The sequence below is a fragment of the Camarhynchus parvulus genome, chromosome 2 (assembly GCF_901933205.1).
Source record: "Camarhynchus parvulus chromosome 2, STF_HiC, whole genome shotgun sequence".
NCBI classification, from domain to species: Eukaryota; Metazoa; Chordata; class Aves; order Passeriformes; family Thraupidae; genus Camarhynchus; species Camarhynchus parvulus.
The window spans coordinates 99319327-99347007 of NC_044572.1; the positions used below are offsets into that span (position 1 = coordinate 99319327).

Sequence of the window (27681 nt, forward strand, 5' to 3'; positions counted from 1 at the left end):
TTGTATAAACAATGGGGTATTTTGTGTACACATAGGCTAATAGTAGCTTTTTGATTTTCAAAATCTGATGTCCAGTGTTACGCACCAGCCTTGGACCAATTTTACAAATTGATGGATTATCTTTAATTTGGAAGAATGGATGCTCATTTTGAAGTGGAGCCTCTCAAAATCAATGGTGATTTTGAAGATGTTTGATCATAATGTGCATCACTAAACCAACAAGAACTTCAGCTGTCGCTTTTCCCAAGAGTTGCAAGATGCAAGTAGGGTTTTTTTTGGTGTCATTTGGATGGATCAATGCTTGTTTGACAGAATCTGCATCTTTCAAACTCCTACATAGTTGAGAAACCTGGCTGTTGTCTGCTTGCTCTGTCTGTCATCAATTCCCCTGCCAGGCATGGAAAACTGGGAAAGAAGGGGGCTGCATGGCTCGCCTTCTAGGTCAGAAATCAGGAATTCTTGTTTCCCTTTTAGCTCTGTTGGTCTATTTCCCAACTTTTTAGTGTACTACTGGTAACAGTTTCTGAGTTTTGAAAACACTTGGGTCTTAAAGACTGTGCACAGCTGCATTGTCAACTCGTGGGTATCAGGAAAGCAGCAGTGTGCCCAGAACTGGTTGTTGTGACAGGGATGTCACAACAACCAGGGATGTTGTTGCTGGAAGAGTTGGGGAAACTGGGCCTGCAGGCTTCACACATGAGAATCACAGAATGGGTTGGGTTGGAAGGGATCACAGTGGGTCATCTGCTCCAACCTCCCTGCTCAACCAGGGTCATCCCAGAGCACACAGCACAGCATTGTGTCCAGATGGTTCTCGGATATCTTCTGTGAGGGAGTCTCCACATCTCTCTGGGATTCCACTGTGCTGATCTCTCTCCATTGCACTCTTACACTTCAGCTTCTCTTTGTCACTGGAAAAATGATTTCTGAAGTAATTTTGGAAAGTTTTGCAAAAAATCAGAATCTCTATTATATCAGAGTGTGTTTTCTTCTAAATCAATAACATAGATTCATTGAAATGGTGGCCTGGAAGGGACCTTTTGTCTACTTGCTCTATGCCACTGTGCTGTGCATATTAGGTGTACCTATTTTCAAAGTCATGCCTGATCATTCTCTGATGCGTTTATTAAAATATATAGTGAGGAAGAACTATATGTGTTTTTCTTTTATATATATGTGTGTGTGTGTGTGTTTTTTTCTTTTTGATATCAAGAAATTTTCCTTCTCATCCAGTTTAAGGGATGAGAGATGTCTACTCTGTTAGACAGTAACTTTATTTGTGCTTATTCTCCTCTGGGAGACACAGGAAACAATTACTACTGTCCTTTACAATAACCAAAGTCAGTTAAAATTATTCTGATTTTGACACCTCCTGATATGCTGTATATTCTTCTGTATGCAATTTTTATTCGTGTTTTACAGTCTCCTCACCTGAGATGTGTGTGTTGGATAAACCAGAATAAAACTGAGTAAGTGCATCTCAGGGTATTGCTACTTCATCTGAAAATGGGATTTCCCTTTCCCTACAGCACCATGGCATTGCTGGCTGCTACTATCCTGCCCAAGTTTATTTTTTCCTTGCTGCTACTGTAGCTAGTTACATCCAGCTGTCATTTTACCAAGAAGTGACCTTGTGGTTTCCATAGCATGGACTGTCCATTGCTAATTAATTCCATGTCAGTTGCTGACTGAAGTAGCAATTTTGATGCCAGGCAATTGGAGTCAAGGTGATTTGTCCCAGGCTCCAGCAGTTAGCAGTGGTGGGTGGCTGATTCCATGGAACCAATGCAGAAGTCTTCCCAGGCAGGATTCCTGGCAGCGGGTAACACCACGGGCAAGTCCTTCCCTCACATGGACTCTCAGGTTGCTGACAGCCTCAGAGCTGGGATCTTGTGCACATTCAGCACAGCACAGCAAAGCCTGAGCTGAATATAGACAAGGCTTTCACCTTTCACTGTGACCCTGGTGTGAAGTTCAAGAAGTTGACTGGATGGGTGACTGGGTTGAGAGTGGAGGACGAGAGATGCCAGGCTGTGCCCTGGAGCCAGAGGTGTGTGACACTTCCCTCAATCTGATTACAGTTCCAGTTCCTGCTTGCAGCACAACCTGACCTGTCTCCTGCCATGTTTCCAGTGAACTGTTGACTCACAGGCAGGCAGTGATGAGCTCCTGTCATGCCCACACCCTCTTCCCAGGCACAGCAGGCTGAGCAAGCTGGGGCTCTTCAGGCCTCACAGCAACCTGCCAGTATCCAGGGGGCCTACAGGGAAGCTAGAGAGGGACTCTTTGTCAGGAATAGTAGTGACAGGACAAGGAGTAATGAGTACAAATGGAAAGGGGAAATTCAGGCTGGATATTAGGAAGAAGTTCTTTACTGAGGGTGGTGAGGCATTGGAACAGGTTATCCAGGGAGGTTGTGGGTACCCCAGCCCTGGCCAGTGTTCAAGGCCAGGCTGGATGGCAACCTGGTCTGGTGGGAGATATCCCTGCACAGGGCAGCAGGTTTGGGACTAGAGGATCTGCAAAGTACCCTTCCAACCCTTAGTGTTCTATGATTCTGTGATTGGTTCTATGCAAAATTTTTCAGGCACTGCAATCAGGTGGACTACATGGTCAAGATGGAGGAGCAGGTGGCATCTGGCAACCTTTAACACAAAAAAAAAAAAAAAAAAAAGAAGAAAAAAAGGAAGTGTGATGTGCTTTAAGAAATGAGCGAGGCAAGATTTTGTACAAAGACAGGAGATACAGAGAACAAGAGAAGACCCAGATTTTAGATGAATGAGAGAGGAACGGGAAAGGTTTTAAACTGCTATTGACAAAGGTTTGGAAGACCAGCAGGCAATAGTCACTGCTTTGGGTCACTCTTGCTGTGATAGCTGCTCTTCCTGTGGCTGGTGAGTGCCTGTTGCTGGTATGGCGTCTGTAAGATGTAGTCCTGAGAGTGGAATGCTTTTGCCCTGCCTGTGTGCCCTGCAGCCTGGTCTGCCAAAAAAATCCCCAGAAAAATAAAACACCCAAATCACAGAATCACTGACTGGGTTAGGTTGGAAGGGACCACAGTGGGTCACCTGGTCCAACCTCCCTGCTCAAGCAGGGTCATCCCAGAGCACATGGACAGGATTGTGTCCAGATGGTTCTCGAATATCTCCTGTAAGGGAGACTCCACATCTCTCTGGGTAATGTGTTCCAGTCTGTGGTCACCCCACAGTAAAGAAGTTCTTCCTCATATCCTAGTGGAACTTCCTGCAGGTCAGTTTGTGCCCATTGCCTCTTGTCCTGTTGCTTGGCACCACCGAGAAGAGCCTGGCCCCATCCTCTTGGGCACCCTCCCTTTAGATATTTATATACAAAAGGCAAAGCCCAGCAAGAACCAGCAACAGCAAGCACACCAGCACCAAGGACACAGCCCCTGCTCCCCGGGGGCAGCAGCATTACCAGGCACGCTGCTACCTCCTGCCAGGGGGATGTCACTGGGACAGCCTCTACCCGTTGTGACGGGGGGAGATGCAGAATCTGCTTTTGCAGAGATCCCTCACTTGGCCCGTGTTGGTGTATCGGTGCCATCTGCGGCCGGCAGAGTTCTCCGTATCCCCCGGTCGGTGCCTGTCCGCCACAGAAAGTCACAGAACCTGCTGAGATGGAAGTGACCCAGCAGGATCATCGAGCCCAGCTCCGGGCCCTGCGCAGGCCACCCTGAGACTGACACGCACCAACTGAACCTGCGAATAACATTAATGACAACTGAAAAGGAACTGGGCTGTTTCCCGGTGCCGGAGCAGGCCCGGCCGCCCCGGGCTAGGCAAGAGCTCCGGCCCGCAGCGACGGCGGCGGCAGCAGCGCACCCGCACCGCGCGCCGGGCGCTCGGCTCTGACGTCTCGGCTCGCAGCCTATCCCGGGTCGGTCCCGGCCTATCCTGGGGCTCATTCCGGCCTATCCTGGGGCTCATCCCGCCCATCCCGGCCTATCCCGGCCTCTCCCGGGGCCCGTCCCGCCCATCCCGGCCTCTCCCGGGGCCCTTCCCGCCTATCCCGGGGCCGTCCCGGCCTATCCTGGGGCTCATCCCGCCCATCCCGGCCTACCCCGCGCCCGTCCCGGCCTATCCTGGGGCTCGTCCCGGCCTATTCCGGGCCCTGTCCTGGCCTATCCCGCCCGCTGTCCCGGCGCTCGCCATGGCCCTGCCCGTCGTACACAGGTGCCTCCAAGTGAGTGCGGCCCCTGCTCCCGGGAGCCCCGGCCCGGGAGGGCGCGGGAGGCTCGGCTGGGCCGGGTTTGCCTTCGGCGCCGAGCTCAGGCTGAGAGCGCAGCGCGGCGCTCGGCGCTGGCCCAGGGCGTCGGGTGTACTCAGTACCCTGTAGCATAAAGCAATATACTTACACATGTATATTTGTGTATATATATAAATAAGAGTTTTATATATGTACATACATATATATATATATATATATACACATGCACACATATAAATGCTATATATATGCATATCCTGTACTTATATATATGTTATATATATAACTATAAATGCAGTTATATGTATTACATATGTATAATATATTGCCTTATATATAACTTTATATGTCATGTATACAATATATATATTATATATGCAATAATTAATATATATATATAAATGCTATATATAATATGCATACCCTGTACTTATATATATGTTCTATATATAACTATAAATACAGTTATATCTATTATATATGTATAATATATTGCCTTATATATAGCTTTATATATTATATATACACACATACACACATGCACAAACATAAATGCTATATATATGCATACCCTGTAGTTATATATGTTATATATAAAACTATAAATACATGGTTATATGTATTATATATGTATGTTATGCTTTATATGTTATATATACTTTATATGTTATATATACTTTATAACATATATGTTATAAAGCTTTATATGTTATATCTACTACATATACACACATATATTTTATAGATGTATTAATATATGCATATAATTATATATACAAAATGCATGTAGCTATTTATTGCCTCATATTACTATAATATCATATATATATAATACATATATAATATATATGAGACTATATACTGCTGGGCAAGGTCCAGCAGACATGGATGCAAGAAGTTCAGCCAGCGTGGCTGTCTTTTTGTCTCTGGTGAGGTTAAATCAAAAATAAACAGCAGATCAGTTGCAGAGCTGGTGTTGTTAGTTTAGGAGTGTAACTTGGGTGCTTTGTCCCTCTGGGATTAATTTTAAATGCAAACCCAGTTCCCTACATTCCTTAATGAATGATGAATTTATACTAGACACCTTTAATAGATACCTGCTAAAGAAGCTTTGTTGTAGTCAAGTGTTCATAAAATTTGAAGCCAGTTTTTTTTTTCCTGCCATTTTCCTTTTAGATGCTTCTATGGTTTAAGAAAAGTGTAGTAAAGTTTGTGGGAGAGGGTTTTCATTTGAAGCGTTATCAGCCTAATTAACATTTGATTTGAAAGTGTTCCTTGATTTTTGTTTTTCAATTCTCTTCCTTTTCAGCTCACTGATGAAAATGAGCAGTTAGTCAAGAAGGTGAAAAAACTACACATAAAGAATAAGGAGCTAGAAAGGAATCTGGGTCAGATCCAAGAACAACTCTATCTGCAGCAGTTAATGCATGTCTGTGGCACAAGCAGAGAGTAAGAATTGTCAAACCTTTCTCTTTTGCATCGAAAGAAGTGCAGCATTTCAGGACTTTTGTTTGCATGACCTTAAGATGAGCTAGGCATTATCTGCTCTGTGTATTTTAAGGAGCCATCTGTGAACAGGATGGTGGGGTGGAAAATGCTGGGGGTCTGTAGAGGAACAAAGGACATCTGGGACATCTTGTGCAAAATTTGTTGTAGTGAAAGAAACAGTTTTCTTATCTAAAAGTAATACTCCTGCTTAGTCAGTACCCTCTCTGTCAAACTACAAAGGCTTTTACACTTTTTTCCCACCAAAAAGTAGTAAGATGAAGATAAATTGAGTAGCCTCAATGCTATTTAAAAGACTTAGAACCTAAGGACCTGGAAAACTGTAGTGCTAGTGGTTTGGAGAGTGTCCTGCCAGGATTTACACACCAGTTCACAAAAATCTTCCAAGGCTTAAGTTTTGGTGTGTTTGTGATCCTGCCTGGAAACCTCTACCATAAAACCAAACTGAAAAGTAACTTGGCCTTTTTCAGTTGCTTTGTTTAATTAAATTAAATTGGTGAAATATGATTTTATGAAGCTTTTATGTTTTTTTTCAATTAAGTGTTCAGGTTCAAACAGAAAACCATTTATGGCATAAGGGTGGAGACAGCAAGGATCTGGTTCTAGAGAGTGACAGTGTCAGGTGAGTTCTTGGAAGCTGCTTTTTGACAGAAAAAGATTATTCTTTGTAGTGTAGAAAATGTTCATGGTTAAGTCAGTTGATTTTTTTAAAGTTGTTATGCAAGTGGCTTTCAGCCTTTGAAACAATGGGAAATTATTCACATTTTAAAAATAATTACAGAATCTTGGGTTAAACTTGAAAATAGCAAAGAACAAACTGGATTTCTTTCTCAAGTAATTCATTGAGAAAAAGTCAGTGAGCTAGGAACCTCCTTCATGTGTCTGTGTGCACACATATGATCTTTTTTTAAGATTTTTTAACCTAGAATTTTGTGGTTTCACTTCTAATTTGTGGAACCTTTCTCAGCTCACTTTATATTGCTCACTGTTTTGTGCAGATAAAATTTATAGGCTGGTTTTGAAATAAGCTAGAGAAGCAGTTCTACTTTTCAGTCTAATAATTTTAGAGTTGGACCACTACTTACTGTAGTTTGCCAATAAGTGATAGAATTAAACTCTTGCAACTGCATTTCTGATGCAGAAGCTACAATTTTGTCTTTAAGAAAAAATATACTGGAACATTTTAACAACTAGGCAAGCTGCATAAAATATTGCTCCATCCCTCTATGACTTGATTGTTAAATTGTAGAATTCTGCTGCTCACCCTTTCAAAGGCTGCTTTTTGTCCACTTACATAAATGTGGATCTTACACAGATCTCTGCTGCTCTTTGGCCAAGTGCCCTGATTTTAGTGGTTTTAGGTGGCTGTACAAGACCCATTTTCTTTTTTGTTTTTTAACGTCTTTACAGTGTGCCAGGCTCTCTTTGCAAGCTGTGTAGTTACATAGGAAGTCTGGGTGACTGGCTCTGGGCTCAAATTGAGTTCCTAGTTAGGTGCTTATGTAGGAGAAGTCCAAGTTGGTCTTTGAATTGAGCGCTGTACCTGCCTTGTGCTACATTGCACATAGATAACCCAGCCTAGCTCTTTTTCCCATCATTTGTTTGTGTGTTTTCTCACAAAGCTGTGCTGTGCTACAGTATTGCTCATCCTGCTTGTGGTGTGCAGTCATGACTTGTTATGAATGGCAGCTCTTACTGTAATTCCTAAAAAAATAGGGAAAATATCTGCTCATGTCCATCACCTAAATTGTGGGCCTCGTGTATGTTGGTTGAATGCTATGAAATATGTTAGGAAATTAGTACAGCTTAACAGGATGCAAAATAATATCAGAGGGAAAGCTAACAACCCTAATCTGTTTATTTGACATTTATTTTACCCACTCACTTTCACACAGATTTCATTCACTCATATCCTCACACCCACACACTTGGAAGCAATGAGATGTTTTGTGCAACACAGAGAGCTGGGAACTGCCTCATGTGTCCTCATCATGGGTTCTTGATTGGTGCTGGAAAAACTTTTTAAAATCCTTTAGGAGTGTCCTTTTGCTATTCCTGTTGTGCTAATGGGTAGAGGAATGCTGTATTTGACAGGCTGCAAAGTCACTGCCAGCCTCCTGTTGCTGCTGTCTTTCCTCAAAGAGTGGTTTGCACTGAGGTTTAATCAGTGTGGCCATGTGTGCTGGACAAAAACAATGGGCTCCTCAGTCGGCTGAGAAAAAAGGATTCTTTGCCATCCATACAGACCATTCTTTTAACTTGCTTTGCTGTTTTTTTCTGGTGCTTTCTCTTTCTGTGTTGACAGTCACATTTCATTCACTGCCATCTTGAATATTTCTGTTACGAGTCTTTGCAGCACAGCTACAGGCCAAGTGATCTCTGTGGGGCGTCTCTAATACTTTTACCATCAATGATGCCACATTTTGTTGTCTTTCATGTTTTACAGCAGTTTATGCATTTTTGTTTTAGACTACTTCAGATGTATAATGAGCTACAGAAGCATTATGTTAAAGAAACCAAAACAAACAAGGAGCAAAGTGAAGCAATTAAAAATCTCACTGTAAGTAGAATTTGTTGGAGCTGGTATCAAACAGCGAAACATAAGCTTTTAGGGAGACTGAAAAGTAATTCTTGCATTTTTGAAATGAGACCATGCTTATCTTTTTATACTTAGTTTCCCATGACAGGGATACTGGAGGGTAGCCTGTAGTTCTCTCTAAAAGTGAACTCTGTCACTGGTGTATCTGTAGCAGAAAGATGTCTTCCCTTCCCTTGTTTTTTTCTTTACTCATCCACCTACCCCTCCTTCCAATTGCATATGCACCTTGTGACATCTTTTGCACCAGCCCTGGTGTTTTTTCTGCATGTATCATGAGCTGATTTTTCTCAGAAGTTCAGCAGAAGGCAAACCAGATGAAGACAAAGAATGTTCTTTTGCATAGCAGGATCTGTGGCCCTGCTGTGCAAAGAGTCTGGCATCATAACTGGAGTGAAGGTGGGGTTGTGTGGCCAGGAGCAGTTCTAGAAGCTTCAAGAGGATATTGCCTCTTCAGGCATGGATTGAGCATTGCAGGTCACCAGTCTAATTTCTTCATCTGTGCTTTGGTTTTTTTTTCCTTTCAGACTCTTTGGGTGAATGTAGTTTTTAAATCTGCAATTGAAAGCTCTGGGTTTGCATTTGGGAAATGTTTCCAGTTGTATTCAATTGAACTGTGCTTTTTCTACGCATTTAAAAAAGATTTTCTCGACAGATTAAAATTAATGAGCTAGAGCATAATCTTCAAGAGCAGAGGCAAAGAATTGAGCAGCTGGAATGTAAAAAGGTTTCTTGGAAAACTAGTGCTGTTTCTAGAAAACGAAGTCAAATCCCACAGGGAGGAGTAGCTTCTCACAAGGACATTTCTGCAGAGAAGGAAGCCTGTTGCAGTAGATATTTAGGTAATGGTACAGTTAATTCTGATGATGTTCCTTCCAGTATGCCCAGCAGAGAGAATGCATTTTATTTCTGATCCAGAGGCCTCTTCAGGCTATTTCTTGTCCTTCAACCAGCAATATCTAAAATGTTTTTTTCATTTTTGAAAACTGGTTGTGTAAAAATGGCATTTTGTAATTTAGGATTCTTCCTTGCATTTGTTTGTGATAAAATGTTTGATGTTTTCTCTTTTTCTGAAATGGATCCATTGTTGTAATCAGAGGTGGGAGTGCTGGCTGTATTTAGTGCTGGTATTTATTCTAGTAAGATGTAACTGTGCAGATCTCTTAGTAATAATGTTTGCTGCACCAGCCTTTGGTTTTCAGACACTGAGTCACAGAATAACCTGGTTTTAGCCTAAAACCTTGGACAAGCCTGGACATTGCTGGTTTCAGTACATTCTTCCTCTCATGAGTAAATCCCGAATTTAAGGTGTGATCCTCTTCCACTTCAAAGCATAGAAAAGAGATGGATGAGATCATATAACGTAGGCATAATTTTCAGGAAATGTGTATCAGCAAGGGCTAATGTGACCCTCTCATGAGCCAGGAAAAGATAATCAAAGCACATGATGTGTGTTTTGTGGATTGTAAAATTATTTGTAAAGTAATCCCACATCTAAGAATGTGGCAGATCCAGATTATCCAACTGGCAGATCCTGATATCTTTCATAGGGATATGCTGGGCCAGTTCTTAAGAATAAATCACTGTATAAAAAAGGTACTTAAGAAGCTGAACTATAATTTTCTAATATCACAAAAGGTAGGCAGCTCTTTAGCTGTAATATGATTCATATGAGGGGGAGGTTGACTGTAATGGTTGAACTCTACATTTTTTCATTTCAATATAGAGCTATTGTTGAAGGAGATTAAAAAGCTGAAGAAAGAAAATGGAAAGTTGTCTGCAGAAAAGAGAGCACTAAAAAATGAATTAGCTGGATTAGACAAGGTAATTTATTTTAAGACAAGCTTAACAGTAGGTGATTTTTGAAAAACTTTTCTGCCTGAGCTGAAACTTCTTTAGGCTGAACATATGTTGTTATCAAGTAGAATAGATAAAGAAACCAGTGTATAGCATTCTGAGAGAGATGGAAATGAGTGACTCCTTGAAACATTCATGTCCTGAGGGGCTACTCAGCTAAGGAAGACTATTTTCTCTTGCATGTCAAAGTTATGGCTCTGACAGAACTCCAAGTTTAGGCAGGGCAGAGGCTTTGAATTTTTTGTTAGATCTATAGGTATAAAAATTGAAAATGTGAACATTTGGTAATTCTTTAAGTTATGTAACAAGATGCTGAGCTCTTACCTAAGTATAGAAGACTCAGTTTAATGTAGTGACATAAGGTTTTATTTTCAGCAGCAAATTGTTTAAGCTGATTTTTGCTTGTTCCTCAAGTCTTTTTTTTTGTTGTTGTGGATTTTTTTTAAAGAATCTCTTTTCTTACCTTGCAGTCCTTTCTCCCAAACTAAATAACATTATGATATTAATTGCAGGGGAAACAGTAAAAGAGGGTGGTAGTTCATTGGATATGTAACTTGCAGAACATTAAGCCAGGGTGAGTTCTAGATCCCTGTGTTTGGGATTCAGGGACAATGTGTGGCTGAGAGCTACATCTTGCAAGAGAGATACATAAACTTGAGGTTGTGGCTTTTTAGCAGTGGTCCCTTCTTAAGGTAGTTTTAAGTTGCTGCATGTTATATGTATGTAGCTGTTCATTTAAAAATGCTAGAAGAATGGGGAAGAGAATGTCAAATATAGATGGTTATGCATTGTTATTTTGGTAGATAGAACATTCAAGGATTGGTGAATTGAAGTCTTGGGTGATTATACTCTTCTGTCCATGTATTTCCCAACAATTTCGACTTACAAAGAATCAGAATGTGACATTATTCCCTTGTCATATTGGACTGTCATTTTGTAGCTGTCTGGTAAATCCATATTTTTTCCTTTTTAAAACTGATTTTTCCTATTACTAGCCTGTGTTCCAGCCTCTAACGTAACTTGAACTCTGCTTGTGTGTTCAGGGTAGAAATTATTAAATTGTTACCTAAGGTTGTAGTTGAGTGCTGTATCTCACCATAGCTGTGTTTGCATAACTCAGCCATACACTGGTAAAAATATAGAAAGTGTTTTGGAATAACTGAACTGCTGACTAGCTCTTAGTGAGAATGCCTTTGAAAAAAAAGTTTAAGGTGAATATTTTTGGGTTTTTCTAGGATTTTTTCGAAGAGGTAGAAGATCTAAAACATGCTGTACAGGAATCTGTGAAACTCAACAATGAGTATGAAAAGTGCTTGAAACAAATCAGTGTAATGTATGGACTTCCTTTTACTGCACATTTGTAACTACTGGGTAATTTAATGCCAGGTAGAGTTTCTACATATTTTTAATAATTACTGCAACATTTAAACCTACCATTGCTTAAGTGGTACCATAGTTTGATAATACAGACTCAGTAACGTGATCTCATTATGACAAGTGCTTGGAAATGTTGTATTTTGTGTCCTTGATTTTGTTTGTTTGTATATATATTTAAATAAACTGTGATCTGCATAACTTCAACTAAGTTTCAAACCCATCTCTTTGACACTTGCAGAATATATTCTGGTTGTGGGTGTGTATGGGAATAAAATGAAATTGTTTTATTTTTCAGAATTTCCCAATTTATCCTTTTCTGTAAGCTACATAAAATCAAAGTGTCTGTGTAGATTTGTCAGTCTGCATGAATTTCAGTCCTAAGGATGTGCTAATGCAAACAGAAATTAATTCTATCCTTAAATTATTGCAGAGGGGTTTCTTAAAGGAAAAATGGTCAATCTCTGCTTGGAATTTTTCTTCAATCTCAATAATAAGTGAAAAATTGTGGATGAAGGAAGGATTTAGTGTTCAGAATTGGAAAGTGTATTCAGAGCATTTTGCATCATCAAAAGAAGAATTCCTCAGAAGCTCTTTTTTGATTCAAGAGTGAGGTACTTGAAGAACTCTGGTATTTGAAGAGCTGAAAAGGAAAGTGGGAGTGCAGGAAGTCACAGTCCATGAGGCAGAAATGTTGTGTTGCTTCAGGAGGGGCAAGCAGGGAATGAAAAGAGACAACTCCCAGTTACAGGTGTAGCTTGCAGAACCTCGGGAGATTTGAATCTCAGCTTGTTTGTAATGACATGCCATGAAAGTTTAACATAGTTACATTGCAGAACTACGTTTTTCTGAAAGGTGTAGATCTCTGCCTTTGTGACATTGTGGTGGTAGAGTTGAGTGAAAAGTGCTTAGGGTAGAAAGACTTAGCTTGCTTATAAACAAATACAGCTTCTTTAGCTTTATAAAAATACATGGACACTCCTGAGGGATAGGACTCGGAGTAGGATTAAGACTCTCTGGTCCCACTTGGTTTGTTAGGAGAGTTTTATGCAGTTGTAATTTAATAAAGAAATTTGCCTCAATGTGTGTAGTGTTCAGAGTTGCATATTCACCAAGTGATAGGGTAAAGCTCCAGAATTCCCTGTGCCTGCTCTGGCTGTAGACCACTGTGTTCCCTTGTTTCATTCTTGGCTCATTGTAAATGAAAGCAGGATAATGTTCTGAACAAGAGATGGGAAAGGGCAACAAAAGAGGAGCAATGCAAATCTGTGTTGCCAGTAAGCCTCATGGAAGAAAACAAGGAGGATGGCATGTGTAACAGAAAATTATAAGTGCAAAATATTTGTAATTTTCACTAATGAGTAAAATAAGCATGAATGCTGGAGAAGGAAGCAGTGCCAGTTACTGGAGTATTTTCCTCCCACAGTGTTGTGGTGTAAAGTTACATTTACAGCATGTTTAAACTTTGGTCCCGTTGTTAAATGATGCAGTAATTGTCCTCGTCCACAGGATGATTTTTAAAGGTCATGCAGAACAAGAAACAGTGAGGAATGCTCCAGTCTTTTCTCATAACTAAACTCTCCCGGCTCTGCTGGGGAAATCTGCTCTGATGAGAATAATGAGCCGTGTGCGGGGGAGCGGCAGCTGCACCCGGCTGCGGCCTGTGCAGCCCCGGCGGGGGTCAGCTGGGATGGGATATGGGCTGGGATATATGGCATGGGATATGGGCTGGGATATATGGGGTGGGATATGGGATGGGAACAGCCGTGGACTGGCAGGTGGCAGAGCAAAGTGGGCAGGGATTTCTCTCAGCCAATAGTAGAAGTTGTCTTTCAGCTCGATCTGCATCGCCGACTTTCTATGAGGTTGGGTTCGATTTTTTTTTTCCTTTTTTTATTTCCCTTTCCGCTTTTCCTTTCACTATCAGGAAGGCTGGCGGTGCAGGGTGCAGATGGGGCACCTCTGGCAAGCTCCACATCTGCGGCACAACTCCCCAGCCTGTGACAATTAGCGGGAGGAGGAACGTGTGTGGAAGTGACCGGCTCGGGGGCACTGATTGTGCTTGTGGCTGCCTGTGGCTTTTGAAAATGGCAGTTCTGCCTTGAAGATATTTTTATATTCTACTGATTGCAGGTTTGGTTTGTTGGTGTGGGTATCTTTTTTTTGTTTGCTCTTGAAGCTGTGTTTTTCAATTAATTAATTAATTAATTTTCTGGATTTATTTTATGGCTAATGTAAGTTAAATAACCTCCTGGCATTTTCTGTTCAAATTAATGCTGTTTTTGTTGGAAGAGGAGACTGTCTCAGACCACCAAAGTCTACTTCCAAATAAGCACTACTTCCTACTTTGCAGGATAAAGCCATATAAATTTGTGGATAATAATATTCTGTGGATAAGAATTTGCTTGTCTTTTTGTCCTTGTGGCTGTGCCAGCTAGCAGGTACCTCTGCTTTGATCTTTCCTCCTTGTGAGATTTACAAGCAAGGTGTTGTTATTTTGTTTGCTAGTTAAAGTGCAGGCAAGATGAGTATTAAACAGGTTAATCAGTCTATATGTGTAGTTCCACATATTGTGGAATTGTGACATTTGGCCAGTGGCTTTTTCCTGCTATACCAAGTTTAGGTAGAACTGAATTCCATGCAATTAAGTATTAGTCATGCTGCTGTTTGATAATGCATATTAGAAATGTTTCATGGTGCAGGCTAATAGTTCTTTGTCTCAAATAAGTACTTTGTAGTGCTGATATGGGAAGCTTGTGTTTGAAAATAAGTGGCTATTATCAAATAGGGGTTTTGGTTGGAAAAATGATATAATAATCATGTGTCAGTATTCACTTTCCATGAGACATAAATCAAATGGGCTAGTTCATAGGACAGTGAAGAAATTCAGCTTTGTTCTGTGTTCTGCATATAACAGAGGCCAAGATTTTAGAAGCAATCCACTAATTTTGTGTGGATTTGTAATTTTGTCCCAGTTTTCCTGATATGTAGAGTATAAATTTTCAAAGGTACCAAATATTCACAGCTGTAGTCAGATGTAGCTAATTCAGACTTGGTCTGCTAATCACTGAATACTGTGTTGAGTAATTGCTTACATCCTGGATATTAGTCCTAAATTAGGATTTTTTTCTGTTGTAGAAAGCAAAATTGCAATCCTGTTGTTGGGTGGGGGATCATATTTTGTGGATTCCTCTGGAAGTTCTTCCTGAGCCTGTGAAGCAGCATCTCTATAGGTCCCCTGGAGTCCCTTTACTGTGACCATGCTGCAGAGTTTACCCTTAGAGAGTGAGGCTTTCAGACCTGCAGGGCTCTTCAGACTGAGACCCTGAGAGGCTGGAGCTGGAAACTGAGGGATTTCATTGGAGAGTGAGGGCTGGTGCCTCTGTACTCTCAGCTGGGCCCGTTCTTGTGGGCACTTACCCTGAAAAAGTGTTCCTGCTAAGGGCTTTGGAAGAAACAGAAAAAAATACTTGAGTTTTAAAAGGAGTAAATTCCCTGTTTTGGTTACAAGGTATCCAAGGCAGCAGAAAACAGTAAATACAGTGATCTCACCAATTTGGGCTCATTAACTGTTTCTCTACAGCTGCAGTGAAGTTTGGTTTTTCTGAGGCTTAGATGTTTCTTTTTTTCCCCTTGTCAGAAATGAAGCAGCATTAGTTAATTACCTAACTGTGTATCTGTGCCTGTGTTCCTGGAAACATCCTGTAAACTTGTTCTGGGATAGTGAATTGCCCTGGGTTCTTGGAGATTACAATGAACCATAGTAAAGGTGGTGATGCTGTTGATTTGATGTAGCCATGTTCTGCACTTGTGCCAGAAGGTGTCCTCTGGGAGTTGTTTAGCCCAGAGAAAAGGAGGCTGAGGGGAGACTTTATTGCTCTCTACAACTACTTGAAATTAGGCTGTAGCCAAGGGGGTGTTGGTGTCTTTTCCCAAATAAGTGATGGGACAAGAGGAAGTGGCCCCAAGTTTGCCAGTGGAGATTTAGATCAGGTACTAGGAAAAATTTCTTCACTGGAAGGGTTGTCCTGTACTGGAACAGGCTGCCCAGGGAAGTGGAGGAGTCACAATCCCTGCAGGTATTTAAAAGATGTATGGATGTGGCATGGTTTAGTGGTGGACTTGGCAGTGCTGGGTTAAGGCTTGGACTCAGTCTTGGGGTTCTTTTCCAACCTCAGTGATTCTATATGGATCCTAAGAGATTTTTTTTCTCCTTTGTTGCAGCTGCTGTTGTGGATTGTTTCTCTGTCTTTACCTACATTTGACTCCCACTCAGAGTGTTTTCACTGTGAAGTTCTTGAAAAAGCATCATGCACCAAGATGCTGGGTGGCTGTAATCTGCTTTCCTTGGTGCTGGTGGGAGCAACTGCAGTTCTGTGCTCAGCTGGCCTCTGTGTGCCTGGAGGAGAACTTCATTCCTTAGGTCAATTACATATTCCCAAGCATTTCAGGGTGACAAGAAGCTAACACTGTAGGCCTTGCATGGTAGCTTTCCATAAAGAATGCAGACTCAATGAATATTTTATTTTTTATTTTCTCCACAGGGATTTTGTGCTGACAAAAAGCCCAATGTGATCCTTTGAGTAGCCCAAGCTGTTTTCATCTGAGAGGAGAACTTGAGCCATTGTCTTATGTTGGTACTACAATGCTGAGTTCTAGCTCAACTGCTGTGAAGAATCTCCCTCTGAAGAGGAGGCTCTGTTTTCTGCTGAAACTTGTGTGCTTTGTCAGCTCAGTGTTAATATTTTGTGAATTTTTAATTTACTATGTGGTGATATTTCAATGCCGATGGCCAAGTGTGAAAGGTGGAGCTCACATGGCTGAAAAAGAGACTTCAGCTTCAGTCCTAAAGGCCATCATTTTAGCTGATACACACCTACTTGGTGAAATCAAAGGACATTGGCTGGATAAGCTAAGAAGGTAATAATCAATTTAATAATCTCTAGCCAGTTTTAGAGTTTTTAATAGTAGCTAATGGGACAATAATTCACTGTTCTATTAAACAGCAATTCATTAGAATTGTACTGAAAAAATAAACAAGCTGGTATTACTTCTTGCATGTCTTGGTTCTGAATGTATCACGGTGGAATTACCCACCAGGTAAGATGCACCTATTGTCCTTATGCCTGATTTCTAAGTATTTAATTTGGATTTCATAATATATTTTCATATTTCAGTGTGTAAGAGCCAGTTTCCCATTCCTATCACCAGGCTGTGTCTCTGTATTCAGAGCTGAGGACCCAGAGGTAAGGCAGTGATAACTGGTTCTGTGTTTTCCTTTCAGGGAATGGCAAATGGAGAGATCTTTTCAAACTGCCTTATGGTTACTGCAGCCAGATATTGTTTTTATTCTGGGAGATGTTTTTGATGAAGGAAAATGGAGCTCACCTCAGGTATGACATCATCAGGTGTCTCGATTCAAAAAATGAGGATTTCTTGAAGGAAATGGAAGCAGATTAGGTATGCAAAGCTTTGTTTAATACTGCTACAGTTGTCCTGTTGGTAGGAATTTCTAGCTTTTCAGATAGGAGTTGAAATGTTGCGATTCTTCTTCATTTTGGGAAGTACCTTGATAGTTTTGTGCCTCCTATAAAACTTAAAAAATGCAAACATCTGAGTTTGTGCTTCTGTGTTATAGGCTTGTGATGGGCTGACTCTGGCTGGATGCCCATGCCCAACAAAGCTGCCCTGTCACTTCCCTCCTTGGCTGGAGAGGGGAGAGAAAATACAGACCTGCCTCCTTTACTGACCTTGGAGTCTGCAGGGCTCTCCCTCTCACAAATTCTTACTCCTCTCTCTGGCTGCAGTTGCAGAGTTTCCTTTTTTGCCACCTCCCTAATTCTGTAATCCCAGAGGCACTGTCAGCCTTGGCCAGCAGTGGGTCCATCTTGGAGCTGGCTGCATCGGCTCTGTAGGACACGGGATGCTCCCACAGAATCCACCCCTCCAGTACCAAAACCTCACCTTGCAAGCCCACTACAAACCCTTTGATGCTGTGGAACAGCACCAGTTTCTTCTTCTGTTGTTCTCCTGCAGGCCTGGGCAGATGATGTCAGGAGGTTCCGGAAGATGTTCAGGCATTCAGTTTTCACGGAGCTGGTGGCCATCACTGGGAATCACGACATCGGATTTCATTACGAGTGAGTCTGGCAGTGCCAGGAGTCCACAGGTGCCAAGAATGAAGTGCCAGCTGCCCACAGTAACTCTGCTGGGTCTGAGGCACCTGTTTTGTGCTTATATGGGAACTTTTTGATCATGATCAAATTAGAAAGGGTTGTAATTTAGAGTAAGGCCTGTGCACAGAACAGGTTTATGCTTCTCTGACCATATGAGGGTTGTTCAGAGCTGATCCTTCTGCACTGACATGGAATCCTTGAAGCTGCTTTTCCTTGTATTGGGCCTCCACTTTAGGAAGGCACCTGAGCATATTTCTACTCCCTTTAGCACAGGAGAATGTAAGTGCCCTCACTCTGCTGGTGCTTGCACTGGTGGGAGGGGCTGGAGGACACAAGAGGTGTCAGAGCATCCCTGTGAGTTTCCTGAATGATTGTGTGAGCTGGATATTGGAGCAGCAAGCTGCATGAATGGTCAGCAAACTGTAAAGCAACTGGGTCAGCTGAGTTCCAATGGCAATTTCTTACCTCAGTTGTATTTTTGCTCTGTGACACAGAATGACTACTTACAAGGTAAATCGATTTGAAAAGGTTTTCAACTTTACTTCAGGAAAGCTGATAACTCGGAAAGGAATAAAGTGAGTATATTTAATTTTTTTCTAATGAAATAGTATGGGAATTCCTCACTTAGGGCCTTTTTTTTAATCACCTACCTTATGATGTGTTAAACCCCAAACACTTTGTACAAACCTGTAGTTTGATGTGGACAGGAAGCTGTACTTAGAGCTGTGTAAAGTGTAACAATTTACTTTTAAATGGAAAAGTACTGTGGAGTCAGAATCCATTTCTCTGGTGTGCCTTTATACTTCCTTGCAGCTGCTAATGAGCCATGGCTGTAAACATAGCAGGATAAAGAAACATGAACCAAGCCCCTCTGTGCTTACAAATCAGGAGTTCCATTAATTTTAATAACTTCTTTAGTCTGCAGAACTTAACCCTTGTTTGAGGAACTGGAGAACACAGCAGTTGTGTGTCTGCAGTTGTTCCACCAGGTGGGGTAGTAATGCTCGAGCTGGTTTTGGCTTCGAGCAGAGCTCGGTGCAGTTTGTTCTCCCAGCTGTGTCCCCGTGGCTGCACTTGGCTGCTATGTACTTGGTACCTCCAGACACCGTGCAGGAACCCGAAGAGGGAACGCAGTGCTGGGTTTGTGGAAAGATCTTGAAGCCTCAGATTCAGGAAGGGAAGGCCCATTGCCACTCTGTGTTTGGCACTTGTGCCCTTGGGTTGTACTCACTCGTGGAAATGTGAGATTCAAAGCCTACAGGTTCACACTGATTCCCTTAATTAAGAAAGCATAAAGGTTTAATTAAAAATTCTGAACAGGTCTGGAAATAGTTGTGTCTATTTTAGGAAGATCTCTCAGCTTCATGAATGCTCAGTATAAAGCTGTTGCTTATCATGCAGATGTGGGGTCCTCAAGATATGTATTTCAGCTGCTTAAAAAATAATTATTAAAGAACATCTCCATGTCTCCTTTGATAAAACAGCACAGCAGAATTCTCCTATGCAGTTGCAGATGACATGTCTGGTATCCATTAACTGCAATGAGCTGCACTATTAATATTCCTAAAATAAATATTCTGAAATTACAAACTATTTTACAACAAATCTGTGGTATAAAAGCAGCTTAATTTGCTAAAAGAGAATTAATTTTTGTTTTACTATTGGCTAGTATCTCTTAAGTGAAGCATTCAGCTTATTTTTGTTTTTTAAACAGACTGAATTCAACTGGGGATGTATCTCCAGCTGAATGTGTGACTAAACATTTGGGTATGAATCTTGTGGCAGAACTTAAGTTTATTTGAAATCTACAGGGAAACCTTCTGTTAGGAATAAAATCCTGTTTTATGTGTCAGCGACTGCAAAGTACAAAACTAAGCTTGTTCAGGGGGAGTCACCCAAATGCAGTGCTGCTCTGCTTTTCAGTTGTTCTGAAGAAATTCAATGTCTCAAATGCTGTCTCTGAGGTCTAAACTGTGTGGGGAGAGAAGCAAGTTCTTCTTTCCCTCAGAATTTAGTTTAGTGATGAACTTCTAACATTCCACTAGAATACAACTTAAGTATCTATTAAAATATAAAAAAATCTTTATTGTAAGCATGATGCATAAGCTATATTGTGCAACCTAATCAGCAACTGCATAAAGGAGCCAACCAGGCAGAGACATGGCTGTGGTACAGATACTCAGAAGAGGATTTGGAACACCTGATTTCAGGAGCTGTTACATTCTGCTGCTTTGTTGGGCTATGTCCAACTCAGGAACACTTGCATTTTATAAAATGAAGTTTATCCCACACGTGTGCATGAACAACAAATGCTTTCCTGTCCTCCCCACTTCTCTTTGCCCACCCCCTGGTATTTTCCAGCTTTGTCCTAGTGAACAGTGTAGCCATGGAGGGTGATGGCTGTGCTGTCTGCCGTACCTCAGAGGCAAAACTTGTGGCACTTTCTCACAAACTGAATTGCTCCCAGCAGGTAAGAGATTATTGAAGATCTGATTACAGCCAGAGACTCCTCTGCCACAATGGGAATGCTGATACTGTAGCATAGGCAGGATACAACCAGACTGTCCTGAAAAAATGTGCTTCCAATTCACAGTGCAACTTGTTAGCAAGTCTTTGTCCCCCTCACATCCCTCTTAACCATGTTTATCTAACTATTAACAGTGTTGCTTAGCACTAATGGTGTCAACTTCCTTGTCAGCACTGCCAACAGTGTAATTTCCTCTGTTCCAAGCAATAGCAGTTCTGTAACCCTCCCTTTGACACCAGATACGTAATCCTCCATTTATATTTATGGATATTATTCTGTTTTATAGCCTTCAAGCACGTTCTTTTAGTTTCCTTATTCTACTGCAAACATTTCCTCGTACCCTAGTAGTGTTTTAGTTGTGTTTTTTCGTCATATCAAATTGCTTCTTGTATTTCCTTCCTGTTCCCTTTTCCATAGGCTGACAGGATGCACAGTAGGCAGCACGAGTGACTGGGCTGGCAGTCAATCAGGAAACCAGCTCCCAGTGGAAAAACTGCCGGACTCTGTCTCCCTTGGGCTGCCCTCAAACTCCTTTGCCTTGTTGGTGCAGAGATCCTGCTGCTGCTGATGCTTTCTGCAGTTGATGAAGCTCAAAACTACACACTAAAGCAGCACAGAATCTGAAAAATATAAAAGCTAAAACTTAAGGCATCACAGTCAGAAAGAGCACAGCTGTATTTACAGCATGTACAGAATGGGGAGTTTCACCAGTCCACAGTAAAACACTTAGGAGTTCATACAGTGGGTAGTATATCTGAGCTGAACTGCTTAACAAAAACCAAATCCAACAACAACTCCACCCTCCCTAACCCCTTAAAGCCTCGCTATTGCTAATTACTGTCACCCCTTCTGTGGCTTGGTTTTGTTCACAGAAACCAAATCATTCCAACAAAAGATGCAGTGATGTGGAAAAGCTTCCAGCTTCAGAACCCATCCTTTTACAGGTGTGTTAGAGGTGGGGTGAGGCATCATATTGACATGTTGTTTTTGTGGATTTATTACTGTTGCAGAAAGGCTGGATCATTAACAACCAATCCTTGCTTTTAATTACTCCCAGCATTACCCTCTCTATCGGAAAAGTGATGCTGAATGCACTGGAGAAGATTCTGCTCCTCCAGAGGAGAAAAACATCCCCTTTAAAGAGAAGTATGATGTGCTGTCTCAAGAGGCATCACAAAAGGTTTGATTTCTTGGGAACTTGAGTGGCAGTGGGTGGGTGAGAGGGGGACATGACTGTAGATATAAATAGATTAAAAAATTGTGGTAAGGCTGTTGGCTGAGACAAACACAGCACAGCTGCTCCTGTCTAATGAGGCCTGGGAGAGGCTGCTTGTTAGAGCTGCTCCCCTGAGGATCCTCACCATCCTGGCCTTGGTCCTGCCAGGTTTCCCAGGTACAGCTCCTAAGTCTTGGCACTCTTAAATCCGCTGTGCTGACATTACCTCTTCAGCATTCTGTACTTTCTGTACTGTGTAAATTATTGACACACCTGGTATGAAGCCACAGTTTTCTAACACTTTGAAAGCATCAATTCTGGTGAATTAGTAACTACAAGAAAATTTAAAGTTTCCCTAAAAACTCAGTGGTCATTGTTTCTTTTCTTGTGCATAAATGTCTTCACTCAAAGATTGTCATTACAAGATTCTTCCTTAGACAAGAAAATAGCATTGCTTTACTAAACCCAAAGTTTTTCTCTTTGCAATATCCACAGCATACTGTTGCCTTTGTTCTGATCTGTATGAAAAAAAAAGGAAAAAAGCCCAGTACTTGAGATCAGGGCTAAATGAATGTGATTGATATTGCAATACCAACAGATTTCTTACTGGAAAACAGAAGTTTACAGAAGACACATCATAAGAATATGAGAATTACCATAATGTTCAAAGGAAAAAAAAAGGGGTTTTTAAGTTCAATTTCTTTTTAGCTGTGACATAATTTTTGTGCTTTACCATTTTGTGTTCTAGCTGCTATGGTGGTTTCAGCCCCGTTTGATTCTCAGTGGGCACACTCATAGTGCTTGTGAAGTGCTGCACGCAGGGAAAATTCCAGAAATCAGTGTCCCATCATTCAGTTGGAGGAATAGAAACAATCCTAGTTTCATCATGGTAAGTTTTAATTTTTTTTTTTATTTTTGTCAGATAACTTTCATAGATAAATCAACATGGCAGTCAGCTATATTTTAAAACTGATTCTACCTGTAAAAACGAAAAATAATAAAAAAAAACTGCCTACCCACCCAACCCACTCAGTACACTGCATCCACTTTATAAAGTACATCTGTGGGAGCCACATGTTCTGTGTGGTACAAAGCAATGCTGCTAAAGACCTAATTAGTATCTGGGTACATTTTTTTAGAAAGAGGGTGCACTGTAAACTATTGACTTGTAAAAATAATCAGTATTGTGCACTGAACAGTAGAAAGACCAGTTTGGCTTGGCTGATTTACCAGCTATGAAAACAAGACTGTATCCACCTCAAACCCTTTTGCATGGTGATCATGGTTTTCAAACGTGTGCATTAATGCAGTGAAAGTGTTTGTGACGTGCCCACAGTCTGCCTCTTCATTGCCAGTTCACATTTTATACAGTGTCTTGGTTATGCTTGTGCAGGCAGTTCCAGTGCTCAGTATATCCTCAGAGGTAAATCAATTAGTTTCCCAGTTCAAAAATAAAACAGAACTCTTAGAAACTTGGAGTAAGAAGCAAAACCTACAATCTGTTTACAGAGTAGTCTGTGACTTGGAGAGGGAAATCTTTTATGTATGTTTTACTGCTGTTGAGTTTAGGCTGCTTAATACAACCCCAAATGTTTAAATTCATTTTATGCAACTGTTAATATTTGCTGTTGAAAGTAGTTCTGTTTATTTCATAGTCCTGAGAGTAGCTGCCTTCAAACTGCACACACACTCTGCACATGCCAGACAGCACATCTTCACTGCAAAACAAGAGGCTGGCTAATTAAAGTGGCATCCTCTTCACTACTGTTTGAACCCCTCAGCCTCAATCTGCTGTAAACTGCAGATTTAAACTGCAAAGTCAAGCCAAAACCCAACAAAGTTCTTTGTTGCTCAAGTTCCTACTCCTAATTTGAATTAGCCAACGTGTGTTTTTGCAGCATGTACTGGGTAAGGAGTGGGGCTTGGGGAAGGAAGGGGCACATTCACAAAACCTAACTTTAGCCTGGAAAGGCTCCTTCCAGGTGGATTTGCAGCAGCTAAAGTTAGGCTTCTCTTGAAGGCAAATCAGATGAGGAGCCCAGCTCTTTGTTTATGCTAGATGGGAAGATTGACCTCTGGGCTAATGTTGGCCTGGTGAATATTCCAGTTAGTGCCCAGCACCACAAGATATGGACTCTTCAGCCCCCCAGAGAAGGCACTGGTACTATGAAACTGGCCCCAACCCTTGCCACCCAACATGGGGATTTAGAAATTGGAGATCTGACAGCTGTGGTGTTCACTCCTGATTCAGAACCCACTGTAACACAGCAAAGTGACAGTCTTCATTTCTTTTCCAGGGCAGCATAACACCAACTGACTTCTCCCTCCAAAAATGCTTCCTTCCATTTGAGAGCAGAGTCTTCACTATCTACTGTGCAGCAGGTGCTCTGCTTGTGATCCTGGTACTAGCTCATGTTCAGCTTCTCACTCCACCGTTTTATTTTGCTCAGCGTTTAATCAGTAAGCATAAAGCAGTATGAAGAGCCAGACATCTGCATTCAGTCACTGAAATACCAAAGCTGAGAACAGTCAAACATCAGACTATATTCATGCCAGCAAATGACCTAATTTGATTGCTAGTCTGAAGGCAGGTTGCATTTACACATACCATAGAAGTCCTATACAGCTGATATGACTACTACAGGATAAATAATTAACTGAAATGAACGTTTCATGCTGTACAAAAATACTGTATTCGACAATCAAATGAGTCCTTTTCCTGCTATAATTTTTGTATCAAATATGTATATTAAAAGTGTAACTGTACATTATGTAAATCCTATAGCCTCATCACTTGTCTGCACTTGTGTCTTACCCTGGTGGAGGCTGACTCTTGCAAACTGGAAATGTTTCTCTGTTTTATTGCTGCATGGCCCTTCAAATATCATACTTGTGTTTGTTAGGGTCAGGCAGAATCTGGATGCATCAGCACTGAGAGATGCAGATTCCATAACCTTTTTAGTGTCATGTGTAAGGGACTGTGGTTTGGGACAAGAAATCTGGTTCCTGACACAGTAAATTGTTAGCTGACTATAAGTTGCAGTTATCCATCTACCAGACAACAAGGGGAAGAAGCTTGAGGATCCAGTTTGCTGATACACACTTGAAAACTGCTTTAAAAAAAATTAGGGTGACACCTTAAGCTGCTGCTTTCAAAAAGATGTGCTATGATGAGCTTAAAAAAGAGGGCCCTGTTGCATCCCAGAGATCTGTGGTGAGGAGCCCTCCAGTTGCCGATCTCCTGCAAGAAGGAAGGTCAAATACAGCTGCAGTAACATTATCCTATGCCTCGGCCCTCAGTCTACAGCCAGGGATAGGAATCACCTTATTTTACATTCCACAAGTTCCGTTGACTTTAGCATAGTGTCACATTTTGAACTGCACTAGCTCCTCTGTGGGGAGGCAGAGGCCACCAGCTGTGCCACAAAGATAAAATCTGAGCTCAGTGTCTCCAGTGTGTGGGGGAAGGTGGGACAAGCCTACTGCTGCTCCCCACCCATCCCAGTAAAAACAGAGGGACTACTTCACACTAGGACCAGTTTTCCTGCTGATGTTCCTGCAGAGACTGGGAGCTCTAACCTGAACTCCTGGGCTGGGGCTAGCTTAAAAACAAAAAAGTACTATCTTTTGTTATTCATTCTATTACTTTCTTTGGCATGAGAAATACGAGAATTCTGTTTACTGTTAATTTATTCCACCCAGCCTTTCACTTTTTGGGAAATATGAGTAAACTGAACATAGAGATGAACATAGAGATTTCTGGGAAGAGAAAATGGTCATACTATAGTATCTAAAATGGGACTGTTTTGTATTCAACTGGAAACAAGTTCTCAATTGGACTGTAGTCTGATTTTAAAATGATGACTGATTGGGGTTTATAACTAATAACAATACAGTAAAAAGTTAATAAAACCTGCTGATTTATATGCCAGTGTGGGGACTGTGTTAGCTCTTCATCTCTCCCTAAATTTAAAATGAAGTGGGGGGAATGGTCCGAAGTGTGGTAAAACATTCTATAAAGTAATGTAGTCTAACACTTCTCTAGATTTCTGTTATTGCAACTGTAATTTTAGACATTTGTACAGGTTATCTTGGACACAGGAAAAGTATATAGTCACAGACATAAAACACCTATGTATAAAATATAAAGCAGTGTTATAGTTACTAAAAAGGACATGCCTTATTGCTACAGCAATTCTTGCTTTTTATATATTGTACTGTACCACAACTTGTTTTGAGAATGTCATTTGCATAAATTATTCAAGTTTGAGAAATATTCACACATTTTGATTCTACAATATTTAAAATAAAATAATTTTCTAATGTGTCTCTTTATTAAAAGAGAAATAAAAATGTCATCTTGTAATTCTCTTAGGCCAGACACAAGGGTTTATACACCTTTTTTTTTTCTTATCTTCTTTCTCGCTATTTACTTGCACAATGAAAGCCGCTGTTGGTACAAAGATTGAAGAGCTCTATATAATGGTGCTTTACACATTCACAATCGGTCTGTGCAATTGTGAAGTTCTAGGAATGACCAAAGAATTACCAAACATATTTTCTAAATATAAAGGACAAAAAAAAGAAGAAAAAACGGAAAAAAAAAAGAAAAAGAGAGAAATAAGAAAGAAAAAGAAAATAAATCCTTGTTTCCCATTAAAACAACACCAGGTTGCAATTTGGACACTTGAATGAATTCCAATGTTTTAAAGCTGAGACTTCAAAAGAGAAAGGCATGTTTGCTGCAACATCCGGTGACTGTAATACCTTACTTGGAAAGGTAAGTGGTTAATTTGCATAATTTATAATTTTTATACTAAAGAGCATTTTTATATAAACCAGAAAAAAACCCCTAAACTCTACAGATAAAGTTCTTACCTCCAGTCACTGCTGCAGGTAAGGTTGACATCAAGCTGTACAGCGCAATCAAAAACATACTTACATCTTAGCTCATTTTACAGGTACAGCCATAATCAAGGCACAAAGATCTTCTACAAGTATTTTTCTTCAATAAAGTTGTACAAAATAATATTACATTTTACAGTCTGTACAATATAATAAACCAGCAGTAAAACAAAAAAATATATATAGGGAGAGGACTGTTGTCCAAGAATGATCGGAACTAAAAGGATCATTTGTGGACAGCACAAATAACATAAGTGAGGGTGGTAAATCTTCTGCCTAGATGCAACAGGCTGAAAAGTAGCTGTAATTCAAATGCCTGAGGTGTGCAGAGACACTTAGCTCCAAAACCCCAGAAAAATTGCTTTGTCTTCACTGTTCCTCTCATTATCTACTCTACTTCCTGTGCCAGTAACGGCTTAAAAGAGGAGGTCACTTTATCAGTTGACCTGCAACTCAGAAATGCTAAAAACTGTGACAGAGTAATAAATATTGTGGTGCTGCTACATTGTGTGTCTACTTCCTCAACAGTATTTAATAACCTGATACAAAGTGCATTAATCTTTTTTTCACCCATCAAGTACTCTTCAATGTCATGTTAAAAAGGAAACCCACACAGAGGGATAGGTATGACTTCAGTGTCATCCAGATGACATACCGGTCTGAACTGAGGTTAACCCACTGGAAAAAATTTAGCAGGTCACGTTCAGTTTTAAAAAAACAAAAACCTAAGGGAACAGAGGTAGCCAAAGGGCTTAGTGGAATGACGAAGAAGTGGCATGTCAAAATAAAGCACAAAAATAGTCCCAAAAAGCATGAAGGGAAAATAACCCAAACTTGCTTCAAATCAGCTTTAAGGTTAAACAATTAAAAGTAAACAAAGTGAAGAGACTGACATTTCTATAGTATATTCTTCCACCCTGTGTGGGGTAGTATCAAGAGAAAGAGTAAGGAGCAAAGAATTTAAAACCACAGGTTCCACGGTGATCCCCCTCACAAGAGTTCGTACTGGCGGAGGTGCATCCTCTGGATGATGTCTCGGCAGTCGTTGAACACTCTGCGGATGTTTTCTGTGTCCACTGCACATGTGAAGTGTGGGTAGCAGTAATGCCGGCCGTCTCCACTCGCTGTACTTATCCTCTGTGCAAACAGGGAGGCAAAAACAAAAAGCATCAGGTGCCATGCCATGAGAAGTTTCACATCTCAGCAGTCTACAGACTTGGGGGAACCAAGAGTCCTGGGAAATCTGTACATAGATCACTAAAAAAAGTAAACAAAAGGAAGGGAGGGCTGTGGTCTG

The 27681-nt window shown here is 41.0% G+C and overlaps 3 protein-coding genes across 7 annotated transcripts in view; 2 read left to right on the top strand and 1 right to left on the bottom strand.

The window, feature by feature from the left end:
• Window positions 1-4080: 4080 nt before the first annotated feature.
• MPPE1 (metallophosphoesterase 1) lies at window positions 4081-25806 on the top strand. Of its 5 annotated transcripts, XM_030967248.1 has the most exons (11): window positions 13386-13693; window positions 15785-15983; window positions 16105-16480; window positions 16845-16953; window positions 17597-17700; window positions 18231-18311; window positions 20098-20206; window positions 21136-21207; window positions 21321-21443; window positions 22228-22368; window positions 23777-25806. In XM_030967248.1, exons 3-11 carry the CDS (start codon window positions 16206-16208, stop codon window positions 23957-23959), a joined length of 1197 nt encoding a protein of 398 aa, XP_030823108.1. In that variant the 5' UTR covers window positions 13386-13693; window positions 15785-15983; window positions 16105-16205; the 3' UTR covers window positions 23960-25806. The 5 variants fall into 5 exon arrangements, with proteins under 5 accessions (XP_030823090.1, XP_030823116.1, XP_030823108.1 ...); XM_030967230.1 differs by lacking the exons at window positions 13386-13693; window positions 15785-15983 and adding an exon at window positions 4081-4203; XM_030967256.1 differs by lacking the exons at window positions 13386-13693; window positions 15785-15983 and adding an exon at window positions 5647-5676.
• On the top strand, window positions 5774-11774 carry LOC115914638 (centrosomal protein of 290 kDa-like). The gene is made up of 5 exons (XM_030967266.1): window positions 5774-6355; window positions 8203-8293; window positions 8985-9171; window positions 10056-10153; window positions 11422-11774. Exons 2-5 carry the CDS (start codon window positions 8213-8215, stop codon window positions 11548-11550), a joined length of 495 nt encoding a protein of 164 aa, XP_030823126.1. The 5' UTR covers window positions 5774-6355; window positions 8203-8212; the 3' UTR covers window positions 11551-11774.
• Window positions 23895-27681, bottom strand: part of GNAL (G protein subunit alpha L) — a 182389-nt gene continuing 178602 nt past the window's right edge. The window contains 1 exon segment of the mRNA XM_030967210.1: window positions 23895-27521. Within this exon segment, the coding sequence (XP_030823070.1) occupies window positions 27375-27521 (147 nt within the window). The 3' untranslated portion in view covers window positions 23895-27374.

What these genes read in the sequence shown, in the direction of transcription:
- LOC115914638 (XM_030967266.1), top strand. Translation starts at nt 8,213, where the DNA reads ATGTATAATGAGCTACAGAAGCATTATGTTAAAGAAACCAAAACAAAC. An exon ending in CTGTTGCAGTAGATATTTAG is followed by an intron (nt 9,172 to 10,055) that starts GTAATGGTACAG and finishes ATTTCAATATAG; the next exon opens with AGCTATTGTTGAAGGAGATT. An exon ending in AATTAGCTGGATTAGACAAG is followed by an intron (nt 10,154 to 11,421) that starts GTAATTTATTTT and finishes GGGTTTTTCTAG; the next exon opens with GATTTTTTCGAAGAGGTAGA.
- MPPE1 (XM_030967230.1), top strand. Translation starts at nt 16,206, where the DNA reads ATGCTGAGTTCTAGCTCAACTGCTGTGAAGAATCTCCCTCTGAAGAGG. An exon ending in TGGCTGGATAAGCTAAGAAG is followed by an intron (nt 16,481 to 16,844) that starts GTAATAATCAAT and finishes TTTTCCTTTCAG; the next exon opens with GGAATGGCAAATGGAGAGAT. An exon ending in ACAATCCTAGTTTCATCATG is followed by an intron (nt 22,369 to 23,776) that starts GTAAGTTTTAAT and finishes TTTCTTTTCCAG; the next exon opens with GGCAGCATAACACCAACTGA.